Source organism: Haliotis rubra, unplaced genomic scaffold (genome assembly GCF_003918875.1).
Source record: "Haliotis rubra isolate DU_JTF1 unplaced genomic scaffold, ASM391887v1 Scf131, whole genome shotgun sequence".
In the NCBI taxonomy this organism is placed as follows: Eukaryota; Metazoa; Mollusca; class Gastropoda; order Lepetellida; family Haliotidae; genus Haliotis; species Haliotis rubra.
This window is the reverse complement of record NW_025765237.1, coordinates 101,131-122,761: the sequence shown is the minus strand read 5'-3', so window position 1 is coordinate 122,761 and position 21,631 is coordinate 101,131. Positions and strand designations below refer to the sequence as shown.

Sequence of the window (21,631 nt, the reverse complement as noted above, 5' to 3'; positions counted from 1 at the left end):
TGCATTGTACTGCATGGGTCTACATTGTACTACATTGTACTGCATGGGTCTACATTGTACTGCATTGTACTGCATGGGTCTGCATTGTACTACATTGTACTGCATGGGTCTACATTGTACTGCATTGTACTGCATGGGTCTACATTGTACTGCATTGTACTGCATGGGTCTACATTGTACTGGTTTGTTCTGTATTGTACTTGTGGTACCGCTACCTAGATATTTGCCTCTCACAAATCAATTTGCTCACATAGACCTCTGTTGCCACAAATCAGAAAGAAATATCGTCTATTGTTTATTACTGCATTATGTGTGCTCATTCCTTTGCACATTGTATATACTTTAATTACGGTTGTCATGCGCTGCACTCAACTCTCAAAGGACCCAAAAAGAGGCTATGAACATCAGATCGACAAGTGACAAAAACATGGCAGATAGTTTGCTTCAGATTGTGTTTAAATCATTGGAAATTTGTTTTTTTATGAAAGGAAGACGTCCTCTTTGTGGGAAAACTTCAAAAAGGTTAATCTATATGGTATTGTGCCGTGACATCAGTGTCACTTGCTGTTGTACTTAAGTACTAAACTTGATCTCAATTATGAACAAAGGTTGTCCTTGAAAACAAACTTTTTTCCCTTGAAAAATGCTTGAAAGTGGTTGAATTTAGAGTCCAAACATCTGTTTGAACCCTGTTTTTCAAATCAATCTCCAGTTACCAATTGTTAATTGTTCCGCCATCTGACCCCAACCTTCACCTCTTTACATTCTGTATTTAATGGAGGTGGTCACAAAACCACACAAGGCCCAGAGAGGCGATGATGCGGAGGTGCATACCTCTTTCTTTCTTCCCCCACCCCCGACACCCCCCTTTGTCCTGAAAGTATATTAAATGACAGTTGTGTATCCGCCCCTGCAAGCCCTCTCATAAACCAGTCTTATGTGATGTTTTCAGACAGATTCCTTCATTTGACCACCCTTATTTACTGTCTGTATCTGAGAAAGTTGGACACCAACAGCACATGCTTGATGATGTCTCCACACCCTAAGACTGTTTAAAGTTCTTCCACAGCCTGATCTCAGCGCCCATCCTGACACAACGATGACAGCAGAACATTGTCCATTGAGTAACCATCTGTAGTAGGAACTCACGTTGTAGTATTAAGTATGCTTGTTACTTCATGCACTGTTCTGACTGACCAGTTCCGGTGGTTGTAAGCAGACAGTTGTCGCCGACATCCTTTATTAGCTCATCACACTGAATGTGATGTTGTCAGAACACTGACAAGTTCGAGGTGGAGTGCCTGTCTAGCTACCCTCAACCTACCACCTTGCCCTGTCTCATCAGTATCCGTCAATCTCATTATCAGTCTATCCCCCCTTCACCCCCTCCCTAGGTCACAGCCAAGTCTGTCTGTCTCATCAAGGTGTCTGTGATTGTTTTTCTAAAGTTCAAAGCCATCATTATCATAGGTGTGGTCGTGCTTTATTAACTGGACTATAAAACCAGCCTGGAGATCTCTGTTATTAGGACAGCTCGTATATCAAGGATATTTGATTTCTTTGAACTTTGTGCATCACGTATTGACAGTACGTTGCTGATGGCATTCCCGAGTATCAGGAGACTCCGTAGATCAACATCTGCTTCATGTCTTATATTCCATCAGGGATGACTTGGTTATAACCTGGATGGTTAAATATGTTTATTTTCCAGCCATGTTTGTTGTGTTGACCAACTCAGGGGAGTTGTGATGATGAAATTAATAAAACATCAGGCTTCCTATACACCTGGTCCCGTATTCCCGAAACGTTCGTAGCCCTTAGAATTCTTAACTTTGATCGTAGCCAATGTGTTAAGAATGGGTTTAAGAAATTCTTTGGGCTACGAACGTTTCGAGAATAGCTAGCCAGGTCTCTCAGTGTTTGTAGTCCAGCATTCCCGTTATGTTTGTGTTGCAGAATACAGGTATGGTTTCAAACATTTGTAATGATATTTTTTCATTTGGGGCTCCGGTTAAAATAGATGCCCAGTAGCCAAACAGCTGACTAAAGGTGATCAGTAGGTCAATTTTTGTAACATAGTGGAGTGTGAGTGATTGTAATCGAAAGTTGTCTGATGCTGTTCATTATAACTCAGGGAAACAAATAAGGGAACACGTGAAAATACAAGTGTTCCTTTATTCTCTTTTCCAGGTTTCTTCACAAGTTTTGTTATGCACTGTGGGTGTAATTCTGGAAAGTATTAAGGAACAGTTGTACTTTCACGTGTTCCCTTCTTTGTTTCCATGGACCGCCTCCGTGGTGTAGTGGTTAGAGCGTCCGCCCGGAGAGCAGAAGGTCGAGGGTTCGATCCCCGACCGCGTCATACCAAAAGACGTTAAAATATGGTACTTGTTGGTCCCTGCCTGGCGCTCGGCATTAATGGGTACAACAAGGACTGGTCGGCTCGGAGTCAGTGTAATGTGTCTGAGTGGGGTATTCATGCTTCACTGCGGCATGGTATCTCAGTGGGCTAGCACTATAAAACCAGCTTCAGTCTGGGCTAGTACAAGCAGCCGCACATACACATACACACGCATGCCCGTCGTCATATGAGTGAAATATTCTCAAGCACGACGTTAAACCCAATTTCACCTCACCTTTGTTTCCATGAGTATATTAATTACTGGTTCGTGTGGTTCGGACTTGACCATTGACATCCTGCTGTCATCCATCTAGAACTGTGTTGTGTTAAACACAAAAAAAGACAAACAAAGATTGTAGGAAATTGACTTTTCCTATTCTTTGTCATGATCCATCATTAGTCAGTCAATAAATTATCAAAAATAATCAGTGATCAATCTGTGCACCAGTTTCCCACCCAAGGAACTTGTGTTACTGGGTGAATGTGATAATATTACAGTCATCGTGATCAGTGCATGATGGGAGCTGAACTCGGTACTTCATATAACTGGCTAACACATGACCTTAGTTAACTCAGCTACTAATTGTATTTACCATAAATTACAGAGTTTATATTTTGCTTGTTTTCTTCGTGTTCCTGAGATGACACATCTGTTTTGATTGATGTGGGCGTGAGGAGCCCCCAGATAATGTCAGGTATATCAGATCATCTTCCACAAGTTTATCTCCCAACCAGGAGTTTCCTAAAGGGAGGTAATCCCTGCTGCTGTCAGATTCCTCCCCAGAAAACAAACAGAACGATAGACAGAGAATCAGTTGTGATTGAAAGTGTAACTGATTGTTTTTCTGACTTTACAGCAGAGAATGTCAGAGCTCCAGAGGAAGTTTTTCTACATCACCACAACCCATAACCTTTCTGATATTACATGTTGCATTATGGCGACGATAGAGGTGAAAGTTGATGCTGTAATCACCATCATCATCCTCGTTGTTGCTGGTCGTAGGGGAAATCTGTCCTAACACAATCGGAAAGTACTACTTCGGTACCAAACATTATCACAGCAATCTCGATATTAGGTGGAGGCGTTCCATTTACATGAAATGTATACGGGTTGTATTAAACTCTTCTGCTTTTTTAAAGCCTTGGGACATAGGAGACGACAGTTTGTCTCATGGCTCCTGAGCTTCATTTTTTCCCCTCCCACTCAGTCCTTTCTGCAAGACTGCCTCCGTGGTGTAGTGGTTAGAGCGTCCCCCCGGAGAGCGTAAGGTCGCGGGTTCGATCCCCGACCGCGTCATACCAAAAGACGTTAAAATATGGTACTTGTTGGTCCCTGCCTGGCATTTGGGTACATCAAGGACTGGTCGGCTCGGAGTCAGTATAATGTGTCTGAGTGGGGTATTCATGCTTCACTGCGGCATGGTATCTCAGTGGGCTAGCACTATAAAACCAGTTTAAGTCTGGGCTAGTACAAGCAGCCGTATGACACGTACACATACACGCGCATGCACGTCGTCATATGAGCGAAATATTCTCAAGTACAACGTTAAACCCAATTCACCTCACCTCACCTTTCTGCAATGCTAAAGCAATGAAACAAGTCAAGATTTCCTGACAGGTTCTGAATCTCCCATCCCATTATGGCTCTTTTTCAATTTAATGTGAAGTATATGTTTCTATCAAAATTATATATATTCAGAAACTAAGGGTTTGTGTAATGAGCCAAGTGTGTTTGGAGGCAATGCGTGCAGATCTTAAATAATTTTGCTGTCTGTGTGTAAAGAACATAGATGATGTTGCTGTCTGTGTGAAGGACGTACATGATGTTCCTGTCTGTGTGAAGAACGTAGATGATGTTGCTGTGTGTGTGAAGAACGTAGATGATGTTGCTGTCTGTAAAGAACATAGATGATGTTGCTGTCTGTGTAAAGAACGTAGATGATGTTGCTGTCTGTGTGAAGAACGTACATGATGTTGCTGTCTGTGTGAAGAACATAGATGATGTTGCTGTCTGTGTGAAGAACAGATGATGTTGCTGTCTATGTGAAGAACGTACATGATGTTCCTGTCTGTGTGAAGAATGTAGATGATGTTGCTGTCTGTGTGAAGAACGTAGATGATGTTGCTGTCTAATGTTGTTGTGAAGATGTTGATGCAGCAGTTGAGGAACTGCTGAGAGAGATATGGTTATTTGATAATCGTCCTCAGCTATCACCCTGATGCAGTCAGAGTTGATGATGTTGTGGCGATGTAGCTGCAAAGATCTCATCTCCATATTGTCAGCTTTTGGTCTGACCTCTGTCATGTGATAACACGTTGCTTGATAACATTGATGATGAGGGCAGAGAAGTAGCTTAATGGTTAAAGTGTTCGCTCATCACTCTGAAGACCCGGGTTCGATTCCCCACATGGGTACAATGTGTGAAGCCCATTTCTTGTGTCCCCATCGTGATATTGCTGGAATATTGCTAAAAGTAGTGTAAAACTAAACTCACTCACATTGATGATGATGTAAGTCTCTATGGAGAACTTCAGATATCTGGTAACAAATGGTCCTTGTGAGAAATGTGTAAACATCTAAATTGTGTATAATTGAAGAAAATATCACCAGGAAATATTTCTCTTTGTCAGTGTTGAAAGCCTACCAGTCTCTTTCAGACTGTGATATTCGTATTTATGTATGAAGCAGAATATTGATTATCATATGTCCAGTCAATATGAGTGAGTGTGTGAATTTTGTTTTATGCCCCTTTTAGCAATGTTACGGCAATATCAGGGCGGGGGACACCAGAAATGGGCTTCACACATTGTACCCATGTGGGGTATCGAACCTGGATCTTCAGAGTGATGAGCGAATGCCTTCACCACTAGGCTACTTCACCACCACCCAGTCGACATTAGAATGACTTGGGGTGGTGGGGTAGCCTAGTGGTTAAAGCGTTGGCTCGTCACGCCGAAGACCCGGGTTCGAATCCCCACATGGGTACAATGTGTGAAGCCCATTTGTGGTGTCCCCCGCCGTGATGTTGCTGGAATATTGCTAAAAGCGGCGTAAAACCAAACTCAGTCAGTCAGTCAGTTAGAATCAAAGTTGAGTGGTATATTATTGAAAAAAATGTGGGTTGAAGTATGTGAGGAAAGTCAAGAGCTCTTTTATAAAATGATTCAGAATACCAAGTGATTACTGTACATATGTTCAGTTCTGCTTGCTGGGAAATAAGATGGGAGTGTGATAAAGTTCCACAAATGTGAACATAACATGGGTGATGCTAGAACTGAAGTATTAACCATGGTTTTGATCTTCGCGCGCAAGGTAGGTAGGCTGGAACAGATGGCAGCCTTGTTGAAACAATTCATTGCATTACCTGAGAAACATCTGGCAGGAAGCGTTCCTCGGATGTGCAGGTTTTGTTTGTGCAGGTCAGGTAATACGATCGGGGAAGGGATCTGGGGAAGGTAGGCATCCATATTACTTATCTTTATTGTTGAAAACCTGGCATATCTGAGCATTGAGGTATGGGTTACCGTGGTATCAGTTTCCGTGGCGATGTGTTGAGTGAAAGTGTGGAGCTCTTCACTGCTAGGAGGTAGATTGTGGTCACCTGGTGAAAGAAAGCTCTACCCTGCAGTCTGTTGTGGGGGTCAGAAGCCCTGCGATCAGACGCCCAACTGGTCAGATGCCCCCCTGGTCAGCAGCCAGACCCACCTGGTCAGATTCTCAGAGTGGATGTAGCGGTTTGTAAACAAAACATGGCCACAGTCAGGTTTGGACAACCCAAGATGGGGAAAAAGGTTTGTCACTTTGTGCAGTTTGTGATTCTGTTTAGTTTTACCATGTGTTCTGTGTTACGAGGCTGAGTACAGACGGCTTGTCCAAGTGAGATCAGTTCCCAGCCTGCCACATGGTGCTATCTGGAGAAAACTCGGTACTCACTTCCTGATCGATCGATTTTGTGATTTTGATGATTCTTTTAAGTGATTTATGGAAATGTCATTAAAATCAACTTGACATGTTTATCGAAGAGTAATGAGTTTCTGATGACTTTCAGATTTCTTTAAGTCATCAAGTCAGGACTTACAACATTAACGTCTTTTTAAGATCTGTGATTTTTTGATAGATTGTGGACTTGTATGGTTATTAAATTTTTCTTTCTAGAAAACGATCCAAATGCAATTATGGGGGATGCAATAAAAACGATGAACTTTTTATGGTCTAAAGATCTTCATCATTCAGAAAAAAAAGAAATAAGTCTTTGTTATCAAATAGTCACATGTTATCCAATAGGCACATGTTATCCAATAGTCATGTGTTATCCTATTGCCATGTTGACTGAATCTGAGCCAAAACACGGCCATTTTCTGCTAGAATGTTTCTCTTACAAAGGAAGGACGTTTGATCTTAAGCCGACCGCTAACAGTAAGGTTAAAGCTTAGGTTCATGAGAGGACGAAATTAGATCTAGGGAGCCATTTTCTTCTTAAACTAAGTTTAGTATATGTCGTGTTGAAGTATTGAAAGGTTGCATGTTGATGGGAAGATTTGTAAAGGGAACTCTTGCCTGAATTACTGTCCTGAATAATTTAATGGAAATCCAGAAACCCCAACAGTTGATCCGCCTCCCCCATAAACTCCCCCAGGTGAGGTGAGGTGAAATTGGGTTTTACGTCGTGCTTGAGAATATTTCGCTAATATGACGACAAACTCCCCCAATCCTGTCTTTTCTGACTCCTCTCTCTCTCTCTCTCTCTCTCTCTCTCTCTCTCTCTCTCTCTCTCTCTCTCTCTCTCTCTCTCTCTCTCTCTCTCTCTCTCTCTCTCACACACACACGCTGCTCCTCCCTACTCTCTACCCACCCCTCCCCTGCTCTTCTACCCACCCCTCCCTGAACATTCCAGGGACTTGGTGTCTTTCCCTGGTGAGTTGACAAATTGGTCATCTTTTTTGGGGGAGAAAGTCTGATTAGAGTCCAAGAGGAAGAGAAGCAGCCACATCATGGACGAGCAGCCTGGGAATTAACACGGCTTAACGTTAACGAGGGGACACTCTGTGGGTGACACGAAGCTTTCATTTCAAGAAGTTCTTAAGAGCTCAGGTCTTATTGGATAATTTCATTTCTACATTTCATCAGTTTAGATAATGGAGGGTAACCATTTGCTTCGACCGTAGAATGTGCTGGGTGATTGGTTGATCTCAGTCCAGGGGACATAGGAGAAACGTTGTAATTATCCTTGATTACTTCACAGAGACCTACTGACCTCATGGCCCGTTCTCCTTAACAAAGATCACATCTGAGTTTGAAGAATATTCGGTTGTTTTTAAAACAGAAATTAGATTTAAACATGAAAAGAAGAGAACCCATGCATAGAGATTTCTATTGGAATATTGTGATTGATTGTGACGTTGGGAATGGTGATGATGTTGACACTGTTTGCCTGTTTAATGATGTAATCACGGAAGATGTTCATCGTGATTTGCTGTCAGTTAGCTCCGTTTCTCACTTTGAATACAGACATAAATAGTTGTGAGTGTTCGTGAGACCGATCGGCTGTCAACTGGTGACAGTCATGGTTAATCCTTCTCTTTCATCTCTCATTCCACAGGTTTTGCGATTGTTCAGATGTTTGAAAATATTTCAGTTTTATCTGTAAGAAAGTAATGTATGAAGATGTATCAGTGCAAAGAAAGTGCAGTTTGGGAAAGTTCAGTTCCTGTTCCTATGTTCTGAAATATTGGGAAAGTGAGCAAGTCTCCATGTGCAATGATAAGCGCGTTTCCTGTACCGAACATAGGTCCTGGGCATTGTGTCCTGTGATCCGGACATTGTGTCCTGTATTCCATATATTGTGTCCTGTATTCCAGACATTGTGTCCTGTGTTCCAGGCATTGTGTCCTGTGTTCCAGGCATTGTGTCCTGTGTTCCAGGCATTGTGTCCTCTGTTCCAGGCATTGTGTCCTGTGTTCGGGAATTGTGTCCTGTGTTCCGGGAATTGTGTCCTGTGTTCCAGGCATTGTGTCCTGTGTTCCAGGCATTGTGTCCTGTGTTCCAGGCATTGTGTCCTGTGTTCCAGGCATTGTGTCCTGTGTTCCAGACATTGTGTCCTGTGTTCCGGGCATTGTGTCCTGTGTTCCAGGCATTGTGTCCTGTGTTCCAGGCATTGTGTCCTGTGTTCCAGGCATTGTGTCCTGTGTTCCAGACATTGTGTCCTGTGTTCCAGGCATTGTGTCCTGTGTTCCAGACATTGTGTCCTGTATTCTGGGGACTCTGTTTGTCAAGCCAACAATGGGTGTTTGTTGCTTGACATTGCATTCAGCACTATTTCAGCATTAAAATATTGACCTTAGGTCAGACAATCAAGTGGTAATTGTGAACCTTGTTCTATGTCATCATTAAGTCTGATTTCCCATATTCTCTAGCACAAGTCTCTAAGGTAAAAATTTAGAGTTTAAATGATAATTTCTAAAAAATAATAAAAAACAGACTGGGGTCCTTAGATGTACTGTCTGCTTATCTAGACTTGGCCCTTCGAAGGATATAATTATTATACATCCATGGGCTCAGCATTCAGTACAGCCTTGGAGCAAGGCTACATAATCCCTTGGATCAGTGTAGAGTAAGCTGGATGACTTTGTTCATTGTGTGTGGAATGACATAGTTCGTTGCTTGCAATATCAATCCCTAGTTTGTCTGGCTCGGAACCGATTGTTCAGAGATCACTGTCATTTAGCTGGCATATTGATGAATGTGGTTTTAAAAAATCAAAGATGCTCCCTGTAAGCTGTGGCCCAGGTGACAGGTTGCCATGCCTCAGAGTGGGAACATGACGGTGCTTGAACATAATTGTTGTCTGCAATTACACTGACAGGATTCATAAACCCTGGCATGACTGAATCAAAGTCAGTCATGTGGCTCATATATATTGTTTTATTTATGGAGCAGCAAGACGGACGTCCACGCCAGATTATTCCTTCTCCGCGGAGTGAGGTTTTATTGTAAATCAAAGCTGATCAATGAATGCGTACAAGACTTGAAATACCAGCTCTTAAAATACCAGGTCACATTAGGTTGCATGGTAATCAAGGAAGAGAAAACTTTCAATAATTTCCTTCTTTAGGAAATGGTTTCTTAAGACTGACAGAATTTGCCAGAAATCTTTACGTAAATAACTCTTCGAGTCCCATGAGTAAAAAATAACAGGCTTTAAATTGATTTGATTCAATGTTGAGATTAACTGACTTTCGTGACAGGTTGTGGAGGTGGCCATCTTGGTTCAAGACTCTTTCTTCACTGATGCTTCTCAATGATTGCCTCATGTTTCTTCTAAATGTTGAGAGAAAACAGCCTAGTATCGGCATCCTAAAGAAATAATGACTGAGTGTTTGTATTGTAATGATGAGGTCAAATCATATTGAGGAAAATGATTTCTAAACACTTTAGCTTCCTCCACGATTATTGCTTCTTAATTATTTGAATTTTGAGATTGACTTGGAGGATGTTTGTCATATTCCACTGTTAGTTGATGTGGTGAAGTATTTAGATTTCTGCAGATATTTAAGGTCATGGAAGAAAGTTTTACAATGTATGATATGTGATAAGTTGAAGGTAAATATTGTATCTTCTGTCAATCATTGGTTGACAGAAGAGAGTATCAAACAGACTGCCAACACTGTAGTGTACAGTATTGGACCTGAATGAATGACTGAGTTCATCAGTTACAAACACTAAATTTGTTGAAATTCTTGAACGGCAATATATCTGTCTTGAGACGACCATCAGAGTGTATTGTGTTGATTAGAAGTGACATCACTCACTCCCTGACTCACTCTTACTCACTCACAGACTGACTCACTCATACCTTCAAGAAACAAAAGATTCATTTATCTCATTTTTGCAATTTCATCACATTCAATCCACATCCTTGTTTGTGAAACACGCCAATATCATTATGCTCTCGGGGCTATTTTCAAAACTATTTTAAGCATTCTTTAAAAAATATCTATATATTGAGCTGTAATAGACTATGCCTGTTTTTATGAGGAAGAGTACTAGATTCAGTTGCTGCCACTTGCATTATGTAGAGCATTTTTTCAAATTCCCTTGTTTATTGTAAGTTGTCTTGTAAAACTGTGGCTAATACTATGTACCAGGTTCGCTTCAGAACGTTTGATTAATTTTGAGTTTTTGTGAAACATGGCACTTCATGAGAGCTGGAGTTAGCAAAATTCATTTAAAAACTGTTAGTTGTAAAGAAACAGTATCTTGAAAACTTGTTGTCTCCTGATTGGAAGTTGAAGCAGTGTGTCAAGCACTGATTCAAGCATGTGGCCTCCTTGCCAGGAGATTGGTATGGTTGGACAACTGGTTTTGGCCCAGTAAAGGGCCTCAGATGAATGATTAACATTTTGAGATGTTGAAGGTTTTTGTTGTTACACAGGGCAGCAGGAGATGGGGAAAAGAGACAAAGATAAAAGTGAAAAAAGTGACATATTTGAGAGATGAATATTGAAATAGAAGGACGACAGACAGCAAGTAGGTCGAGTGTTTCTCAATTTTCATTCACAGAGGAACAGTGAAAAAAACGTTTTACTCCTTTTCCCTTCAGGACATCAGTTTCTAGCTGTATGACACAAGTGATTGTCAAAACATTATGAGATGTTTCTTGTTTAAAGCCTCTTTATGATGTGGCAATGTCTGGTGTTTTATGGCTACAGTTAATGTCTCTATGTAGGGCAACAGTTGATGTCTCTACGTAGGGCAACAGTTGATGTCTCTAGGTAGGGCAACAGTTGACTTCTCTAGGTAGGGCAACAGTTGACATCTCTAGGTAGGGCAACAGTTGACTTCTCTAGGTAGGGCAACAGTTGACTTCTCTAGATAGGGCAACAGTTGATGTCTCTAGGTAGGGCAACAGTTGATGTCTCTAGGTAGGGCAACAGTTGATGTCTCTAGGTAGGGCAACAGTTGATGTCTCTAGGTAGGGCAACAGTTGACATCTCTAGGTAGGGCAACAGTTGATGTCTCTAGGTAGGGCAACAGTTGACTTCTCTAGGTAGGGCAACAGTTGACTTCTCTAGATAGGGCAACAGTTGATGTCTCTAGGTAGGGCAACAGTTGACATCTCTAGGTAGGGCAACAGTTGATGTCTCTAGGTAGGGCAACAGTTAACATCTCTATGTAGGGCAACAGTTGATGTCTCTAGGTAGGGCAACAGTTGATGTCTCTAGGTAGGGCAACAGTTGTTGTCCCTAGGTAGGGCAACAGTTGACATCTCTAGATATGGCAACAGTTGATGTCTCTAGGTAGGGCAACAGTTGACATCTCTAGATAGGGCAACAGTTGATGTCTCTAGGTAGGGCAACAAATGATGTCTCTATGTAGGGCAACAGTTGATGTCTCTAGGTAGGGCAACAGTTGATGTCTCTAGGTAGGGCAACAGTTGTTGTCCCTAGGTAGGGCAACAGTTGATGTCTCTAGATATGGCAACAGTTGATGTCTCTAGGTAGGGCAACAGTTGACATCTCTAGATAGGGCAACAGTTGACGTCTCTAGGTAGGGCAACAAATGATGTCTCTAGGTAGGGCAACAGTTGATGTCTCTAGGTAGGGCAACAGTTGATGTCTCTAGGTAGGGCAACAGTTGATGTCTCTAGGTAGGGCAACAGTTGATGTCTCTATGTAGGGCAACAGTTGACATCTCTAGGAAGGGCAACAGTTGAAGTCTCTAGTTAGGGCTACAGTTGAAGTGTCACAGTAGGGCAGCAGTTAACGTCTCTAGGTAGGGCAACAGTTGACGTCTTTAGGTAGGGCAACAGTTGACGTCACTAGGTAGGGCAACAGTTGATGTCTCTATGTAGGTCAATAGTTCATGTCTCCCGATAGGGCAGCAGTACATGTCTCTAGGGAGGGTAGCACTTGACGTCTCTTGGTAGGGCAACAGTGATGACAAAGTGCAGTGATGACTGGCTGTAGTGATGACAAAGTGCAGTGATGACTGGCTGTAGTGATGACAAAGTGTAGTGATGAATGTAGTGATGACAAAGTGTAGTGATGAATGTAGTGATGACAAAGTGTAGTGATGAATGTAGTGATGACAAATGTAGTGATGAATGTAGTGATGATGAAGTGTAGTGATGAATGTAGTGATGACACATGTAGCGATGACCGAGCCTGGTGATGACTGAATGTAGTGGTGACTGTTTACTGGACAACTGGTCAGACTAAAACACTTATAACGTGATGATCATATATATCTCAGCTTTGGAAAGTGTTCATTTATACATTGTCATCCTTGTTGCTTCAGAGTCAAGCAATGCGCATTGTGCGTACGATTGGCCAGGCGTTTGAGGTCTGTCACAAGCTCACCATTCAGACCAGCCCCAACACAGAAATAGAGGAAACCAACAGTGATCGGTCATCGGAGGACAACGAAAGAAGAATCACGCTCAAAAGTAAGTCATGGACATCACATAAAGTATGTAAATTATTTCCAGGAATTTATTTACGATTGCTGTAAGAATCAAATAAATAGTATAGGGTGATGTTCATCTTGTAAATGACCCGTGAAGGTCTCGGTTAGAATGTTGCCTTCAGTAACCCATGCTTGTCGTGAAGAGGTGACTAACGGGCTCGTATGGTCAGGCTCGCTGACTTGGTTGACATATGTCATCGGTTCCCAATTGTGCAGATCGATGCTCCTGCTGTTGATCACTGGATTGTCTGGTCCAGACACGATTATTTACAGACCGCCGCCATATAGCTGGAATATTGCTGAGTGCGTCGTAAAACTAAACTCACTCACTCACTCATCTTGTAAATAGTCCTGGATGTGTTTACCTCCTCCAAGATTTCAACTTCTATGACATCAAGATCTACAGACAGGGAATGATTTTAACTGTAATACTTCCCGAAAATTGGGGTGGTGGGGTAGCCTAGTGGTTAAAGCGTTGGCTCGTCACGCTGAAGACGTAAAACCAAACTCAGTCAGTCAGTCAGTCCTGAAAATTAATCCCAGTGTTTCCCTGAAACAGGGATTTCCTTGATATGTCGACTGTGAGCATGCTAGGCTCAATGTGGTATATGAGGAGCTGTGGACGTCGGACATGTTCAGAATGGCTGCAGAATCTCTTTGATCTTAGCAGCTCCTTGCATGGAGTTAATGTCACCTACCTGGCATGTCAATTAGAATAACTCACACTGAATGTGACAGTTAGTAGAGGGTGTGCACAAAGGGAGGAGGGATATAGGTGCGCACATCTGGACATGAATATTGTGTGTACACTGGTGTACACCCCCTACCTACATTCACCCACCTCACCCCCTACCTACAATCACCCACTTCTCCCATCTCAACCCCTACCTACAATCACCCACTTCTCCCACCTCACCCCCTACCCAATCACCCACTCCCATCTCACCCCCCTCCCACCTCACCCCCTACCTACCCCAAGGCAACTACTTGTCAAGGTCTACCAGGCACCTGCTGGAAGGCAGGCTAGTCTTCAGCTATCAGATAACACTGGCTTCTGACAGTGCCTTCCACACAACTGGCCTACCAACTGATAGTGCATTCCACATAACCATCTCACAGGCAGATACAGCATTCTGCACAACTGCCTCACATACCTGCATCAGCTGTCCAAATATCAAATGATTTAGTTCGAGGTGTTTATTGATGCTGCCGACATGGCCTGTTGGTATTTATGACACGCAATTAACCCACATCAAGAGGCAAATATTCTCCTGAACCATGCATTATCTAACTAGGATCAGTGTCTTGTCCATGTGATGCTTTCTGTATGAGTGTCTGTTAGAAATACACTATCATTTACAGGGGAAATTTTGTTATAAATCAGGACTTCCTGTTTGGTAATGGCAGCCCTCCAGACAACTGGACTGGTAGTCTGTCTCACAGTCCCTGAACCACATTATTTTCCCTACTGCCTTGCCCTCTATGCAGTGCCAAAGCCCTAAATGAAGCAAGTCTAGATTTCCTCAGATTCAGCATCTCTGGTCTGCCTTGGGCTCCTTTTCAATTTTAATGGTTTTGTTTTTTGTTACTATCAAAATTATATGTATTTAGAGACTAAGCATTACTCTACTGAACTGGTTACATAAAAAACAAAATTGACTCAACAGTAGTCTGTCAGCCTGAGACGAGTGAAAATCCTGAAAGACTTGTTATTACTTGTTATTACTTGTTATTACATTACAAAAGCCACAAGTCCAAAATGATCCAATGCTAGCTGGATTTATATAATATGACCAATGGTGTTTACCTCTGATATTAGAGTGATTATCTGACAATTATGTGTATTTGTTCTCTCGCATAATGATTGTGTTGTTTCTAATTCCTTTATCTTGATAATGACTAAGGCTTCTAGCAGGAAAATGGTGCTCTCTCGTGCGTGGAGTAGATGTGAGATTACTTCCCCTGATAGCGGCTGCATCCTTCCTCTACACTATCAGTAGTTGGAGGGGAAGCAGTACACGTAGATATGGTTCCGTATCACCCAGTCAGAGCTGAACAGGATTCCTTTACACAAACCTCTTGAAGATTTAATTTTATGTGGAAATACCAGAATATTCAACACTGATGCACTCACTCTGGAATTTAACCCTTTATCTCGTAGAAGTGAGGAGTCGAATAATTAAGTTAAGAGATGTTGATAAGTTACCTGTATCATAGGTATGACATTGGAATTGTTACTTTTATGATTCTCAGGTGCAAAGTTTGATAAACTGAGGGACAGTCAATGAAACATTTACAAAAGTTAACTGAAAAAAGTCATCTCGTTCTGCTGTCTATGGTGGAAACAACTGACTGAATACAGTATACTTATAGAGACAGGGAAATGGGGTACAGTGTTGTCAGTAATTGTCACTGACCTCTCTGTTACAAACTGGGGCAGGGGATACTGGAATGGAGCCCATCCATCTTTCTGTCTGTCTCTCCGATTCTCATTGGCCACTTAATTTCTTAAAAACTATTTCAGGTGATGAGCAGAAGTTTTACACTCCAGTGCAAATGGTCATGATGTGAAATGAATTTCAGTCGTAACTTTATTTCTGACACAGTTATGGCCCCTGCCTCATGCACTTTCACTTAGTGATGATTTTCACAATCTGAATGGGTTCCAAAGTTAGTGTCTTAAATTAATTTCGTTTCAGAGTTATGGCCTTTGGCCAGTATTTTTCAGGTTTGTGCAAACTGCTTGAAATGGGATGGGTTTTTCAGAGGCCCAGATAAGCTGCGTATCCGGGTAAAATACGCATAGAAAATTCCCATTTACGCATTGAAAAATAATTGTTGCGTACCAATTACGCATTTAAAATGTTAGATACGCAAAAAGTTTAAAGCAAATGCGTACGGAATATATTTATAAAAATCACTTGCGTAATGAAAATGACATCGATTGCTATCAGTATTGGGCAAGTGTTGTACTGTCAGTATAGGATGAGTGATTTCCCTTATATTTAAGTTGGTTTTGATTAGATATGACATAAGGCAGAACATACCTGCTTAGTAAACTTACTCAATGACATAATACTTAAGTGAGTAAAATGACTGAAATACGCACATATTTGAAAGCAGTGGGTAACGGAAAATGAAATACCCACTCAACATTCATAATACCCACTCTAAAAAAATACAGTGGGTACAGTACCCACATGAGCTAAATCTTATCAGGAGGTCTGGTTTTCTTACAACTGCTCAGTTATATTTATCCAGAGTTACCTTCCTTGTTAAATGTTTTTTAAAATCTTGAGTATAAAGCTATAGACAGTGTTTAAAAGGGGTCAACTATTCACAATAACTATTGAAATTACAAGATTGAGTGAAAAATGCTATCGATTACTCTTTTCCAGAGAAGGGGTTGTGTGATGTGTATTTTGCAGTATTTGTCTCACATATACTGATTTCTTCAGACGACATGAGGCAGTCTTTGTGTTTATGACCTTTATCTCTTCTATATATAAAGGCTTTATATGACACTTTAACATATATGCTTTGATATTATAAATTTATTACAATATGAAAAAACATAATGTTAACATGCCACATGGGTATAGTGATGATAGCTTCATGATGATTGGCTAGGTCGTTCCTATTGGTTTTATTGTCTTTGTGGTGTGGATAGAGGTCGGTAGTAGGGAACCTTTCATAATTTATGGCTGGGGTGGGGGTTGGGGTGGTGGTGATGATTTTTAAGGAGAAGCATGTACAATGTGAATGACCCCCCTAAAATTTATGTACAAAATAAGTGGAACACTCACACCCCCACCCCCACCCCCGGGCATGTCATGTACAAAATCAATGGCCCCCTCCCTTTCCCATAATTTCTAAGCATAATTTTAAACATATTTTTATGTACAAAATTACTTTTTTCCCCAGTATGTGTGTACAAACTTGTTGACCCCCACCCCCACCCAGCTCCCCAGAACAAAATGGGTGACCCCCTTAAAATCATCATCATCCACACTAGGCATAAATTATGAACGGTCCCTAATGTGATGACTTGCGTTCACATTTTAGTAGGTAACATTAGATCCTCCATTGTTCATGATGCCACAGAGGATGTCATGTGACACCCTTCCTGCAATAGACTGGCTGCGGAGATATCTCAGTTTTGAACGGGAAATGTTAAATTTCCTATAAGTTTTCAGAAACATTACTGTGGGGAGAAAAGAGAAAAAACTACTCTCTTCTCAAATTGCGGAGTATCTGCATTATTTATTCATACATTTATTCATGGGGGACAGTTAATCCATAATGCCTCACAGCTTTTGAGTTAAGATAACATATATTTATTGCAAAAAGCATTCCAGTTTTGTAGACAATCTGTACACACACTGAGGTAAGATTTAGAGCACGTCTACAAGAATATTGGGTTATTCTGCAATATTTCAGCATCAATGAACCCCTCGATCCTCCTCCCCTGTAAAAGTTGTAGTTTAAGAAGTGCTGTTGGATTGATTCTGTGGTTATATAGAAAGAAAGAACAGATTAATTTGACAATGCATAAAAACATGAACCATTAATTACAATCATGACAACATTCCGTGTGGTAGCTTCTCCAAGAAACACTGGAGCCCTGCGTGTTTGTGGTGGACGCTGCGTGTTTGTGGTGGACGCTGCGCAAGGAAAACATTCTTTGAGAAGTTTAGAAATGGTATTGATTTGAATCCAACATTTGATTGTTTGAAGGGTAATAGCTCGTGACGGAGTTAATTTGTTTTGACAGCTTGGTGTGAATGATGTTTCCTGCTGGGCCGTTATCAAGTGGACATCTTGTCCCTGTTGTGGCCCTCTAGCTGGATGTGTGTCCCCAGTGTTGGACTGCCGGTTTCACCTCCAGCACGGGCTTGAGGTGGACGCTGAAGTCAATAGTGTCATAAGCCGGATTGTGTCAGAGAAGGGAGGGACTGTGGATTTTTATTGTTATTCTAGTTATTTCTGAGAATTATTACATCCTGTGCTGTTGAAGCCTGGTTTTAAGGCAGTATTTCAGTCTGTGGTCAGTTGGAGTTGACCTTCCTGCAAGTGAAAGTTTGTGAGGCAGAATGGGTCTAGTCTGGTATGTAGGAAATTTTTAATCTCACTCCTCATTTGTTTCTTTTCAATGTCATGACTGTACAGTCACTAAACTGTAAAGTCACTTGACTGTCTAGTCACTAAACCGTAAAGTGACTTAACTATCTAGTCACTAAGTAAATTCACTTGACTGTCTAGTCACTAAACCGTAAAGTGTCTTAACTATCTAGTCCCTACGTAAAGTCACTTGACTGTCTAGTCACTATACCGTAAAGTGACTTAACTATCTAGTCACTACGTAAAGTCACTTGACTGTCTAGTCACTAAACCGTAAAGTGACTTAACTATCTAGTCACTACATAAAGTCACTTGACTGTCTAGTCACTAAACTGTAAAGTGATTTAACTGTATAGTCACTACGTAAAGTCACTGAAATGTCTGGTCACAAATCTGTAAAGTCACTTAACTGTACAGTCACTAAATATACTTTTTAACTGTCTGCTTTGGATGCTTGAACACTTGAGCCAGTTGATGAAGAGGGTTGCAGTATTTATCGATGAGAATTTACCTGTGTTTATCTGTGAAGTATTTATCTGTGAAAGTTGAAGTGTTTATCTGTGAAGGTTGATGTGTCAATCTGTGTTTCAGACAAGGATGCACTTGAGGAGAAGGAGTTGAACAAGGACTGCTATGATGAGCCTGTGAAGGAAGGCAAGGTATCCCCACCCACAGAACTGGCGCTCAAACAAGCTCAGCTTCTCCAGTCCAGGGGAGGCAACTCTCCAACGGTGGGTACACATCAGCTGTTGTCATTCTAGTTTGTCCGTGAAGCAGAAAAAAATATTCCTATTTAGTTTTTGCTGCAATTGAAGAGATTGAGATACACATACAACTTTTTTTTAGTCAATCATATGATTTTTTTCCTCATAATTTGTTTTCATTTTAGGGGAGACTATTATTTTCCCAGGGGACCAAAGATAAATTGTTGTATTTATTTGGTAAAACCGCAAACAGTAACAGAATATATTTTCACTCAAAAATGATTTTACCTCCTTCTCACATAGGTACAGACATGTTTGAATTAGATAACATGAAATATACCTTGCTGTACAGCTGACGTATTGTTGATATAACATTAAATAGCGTACACTCATAGGATATTGACTGATATGTTGGAAACATCTAAAATACTAAGTGAAAAATTAGTATCTTACATCTCCATATCACTTTTTTGATGATGAACATTTCTGTGTTTGTGGATCAGGTTGGGGGTACAACCATCACATCCCCGTTCGGGTCTCCAGTGATGCTAGGGGAGTACGGCCCTGAGTCCCAGCTCCCACTCAGTTCTCACCACCAGATGCAGTTGATACGGCAACAGTTGGAACAGCAGCAGCACCAGACGCAGGTTGCTATAGCGCAGGTGCATCTACTCAAGGACCAGTTGTCGACGGAGACGGCCGCCAGGATCGAGGCACAGGTACAGTATTCCACACTCAGGGGAATTTGTTGTCACATTTGTAGGTGTTGGGTGTTGTGCCCTTCAGTCAGGTTGGAACTGGTCCCGGTGACTGATGCTGGTTGTCAGTGTGTAGGTTGGCTGACTCAGTGGGTAATGGTATTATCGTACCTGTGTGGGTTGGTGCTCATTGTGCTCATGATGGTGCTCATCAATCACTGGTTTGTGTGACCATTTCATGTCCATGTAAAACAAACGACAAAGAGACATTTAGAAGTCAGAATGTTAGCCAAGTTAAGATGCTTTATTGCTGTGATCCTAAGATCCCATATGGAGGCTATGAAACATGAGTGAATGGTTTTATAGGACAAAAACTGATACAGTGTGGAGAGGACTTTTATGTGCTCCCATTGTAGTAAGAATTCACTCACTCACTCGCTGTTCTAGGCTCGAGCTCACCAGCTGCTGATGCACAACCGGGACCTCCTTGATCATGTGACCCAGCTGGTGTCCCGCATACAGGACCTTGAGATCAAGGTCAGTGGTGCAACATCGTCGGAGGTGCTGTTCCAGACGCCGCAACAGGTATGGACTGAATAGTGTGTTATGCTGGATAGTGTGTGGTGCCGGATAGTGTGTGATGCTGGATGGTGTTTGGTGCTGGATGGTGTGTGGTGCTGGATGGTGTGTGGTGCTGGATGGTGTGTGGTGCTGGATGGTGTTTGATGCTGGATGGTGTGTGATGCTGGATGGTGTGTGCTGCTGGATGGTGTGTGATGCTGGATAGTGTGGGATGGTGTGTGGTGCTGGATGGTGTGTGCTGCTGGATGGTGTGTGGTGCTGGATGGTGTGTGCTGCTGGATGGTGTGTGATGCTGGATGGTGTGTGCTGGATGGTGTGTGATGCTGGATGGTGTGTGCTGCTGGATGGTGTGTGATGCTGGATGGTGTGTGCTGGATGGTGTGTGGTGCTGGATGGTGTGTGCTGCTGGATGGTGTTTGGTGCTGGATGGTGTTTGGTGCTGGATGGTGTGTGATGCTGGATGGTGTTTGGTGCTGGATGGTGTGTGATGCTGGATGGTGTTTGTGCTGGATGGTGTGTGATGCTGGATGGTGTGTGATGCTGGATGGTGTGTGATGCTGGATGGTGCTGGATGTGTGTGATGCTGGATGGTGTGTGATGCTGGATGGTGTGTGATGCTGGATGTGTGTGTGATGCTGGATGTGTGTGTGATGCTGGATGGTGTGTGTGTGCTGGATGGTGTGTGATGTGGATGTGTGCGGTGTGGATGGTGCTGGATGATGGTGTGTGGTGCTGGATGGTGTGTGATGCTGGATGTGTGTGGTGCTGGATGGTGTGTGATGCTGGATGGTGTGTGGTGCTGGATGGTGTGTGATGCTGGATGGTGTGTGGTGAGTGCTGGATGGTGTGATGCTGGATAGTGTGGTGCGCTGGATGTGTGTGGATGGTGCTGGATGGTGTGTGATGCTGGATAGTGTGTGGTGCTGGATAGTGTGTGGTGTTGGATGGTGTGTGATGGTGTATGGTGCTGGATAGTGTGTGTTGCCGGATAGTGTTTGGTGCTGGATAGTGTGTGGTGTTGGATGGTGTTTGGTGCTGGATAGTGTGTGGTGTTGGATAGTGTGTGATGCTGGATAGTGTGGTGTTGGATGGTGTGTGGTGCTGGATAGTGTGTGGTGCGGATAGTGTGTGATGCTGGATGGTGATGGTGTGGTGTGCGGATAGATAGTGTGTGATGATAGTGTGTGGTGCTGGATAGTGTGTGGTGTTGGATAGTGTATGGTGCTGGAAAGTTTGTGATGCTGATATGTGTGGTGCTGGATAGTGTGTGGTGTTGGATAGTGTGGTGCTGGATAGTGTGTGGTGCTGGATAGTGTGTGATGCTGGATAGTGTGTGGTGCTGGAGTGTGGTGTGTGATAGTGTGTGGTGCTGGATAGTGTGTGGTGTTGGATAGTGTGTGGTGCTGGATAGTGTATGCTGTGGTGCTGGATAGTGTGTGATGCTGGATAGTGTGTGGTGCCAGAGTGTTGTGTGGATGGTGCTAGATAGTGATAGTGTGTGTTGGATAGTGTGGTGTTGGATAGTGTGTGTGATGCTGGATAGTGTGTGGTGCCGGATAGTGTGTGGTGCTGGATAGTGTGGTGCGGATAGTGTGTGAATGCAGTGGAGTGTGTGTGATGCCCGATGCTGGTTAGTGTGTGGTGCCAGAGTGGTGCCGGA

General features: G+C 42.4%; 1 protein-coding gene across 1 annotated transcript in view; it reads left to right on the top strand.

Moving 5' to 3' along the window:
- LOC124267394 (carboxyl-terminal PDZ ligand of neuronal nitric oxide synthase protein-like) overlaps positions 1-21,631 on the top strand; it is a 204,674-nt gene that overhangs the window by 180,372 nt on the left and 2,671 nt on the right. The window contains exons 6-9 of the mRNA XM_046702302.1: positions 12,699-12,846; positions 18,579-18,718; positions 19,195-19,410; positions 19,837-19,974. Of these exons, the coding sequence (XP_046558258.1) occupies positions 12,699-12,846; positions 18,579-18,718; positions 19,195-19,410; positions 19,837-19,974 (642 nt within the window). The remainder of the gene's footprint in view (positions 1-12,698; positions 12,847-18,578; positions 18,719-19,194; positions 19,411-19,836; positions 19,975-21,631) is intronic.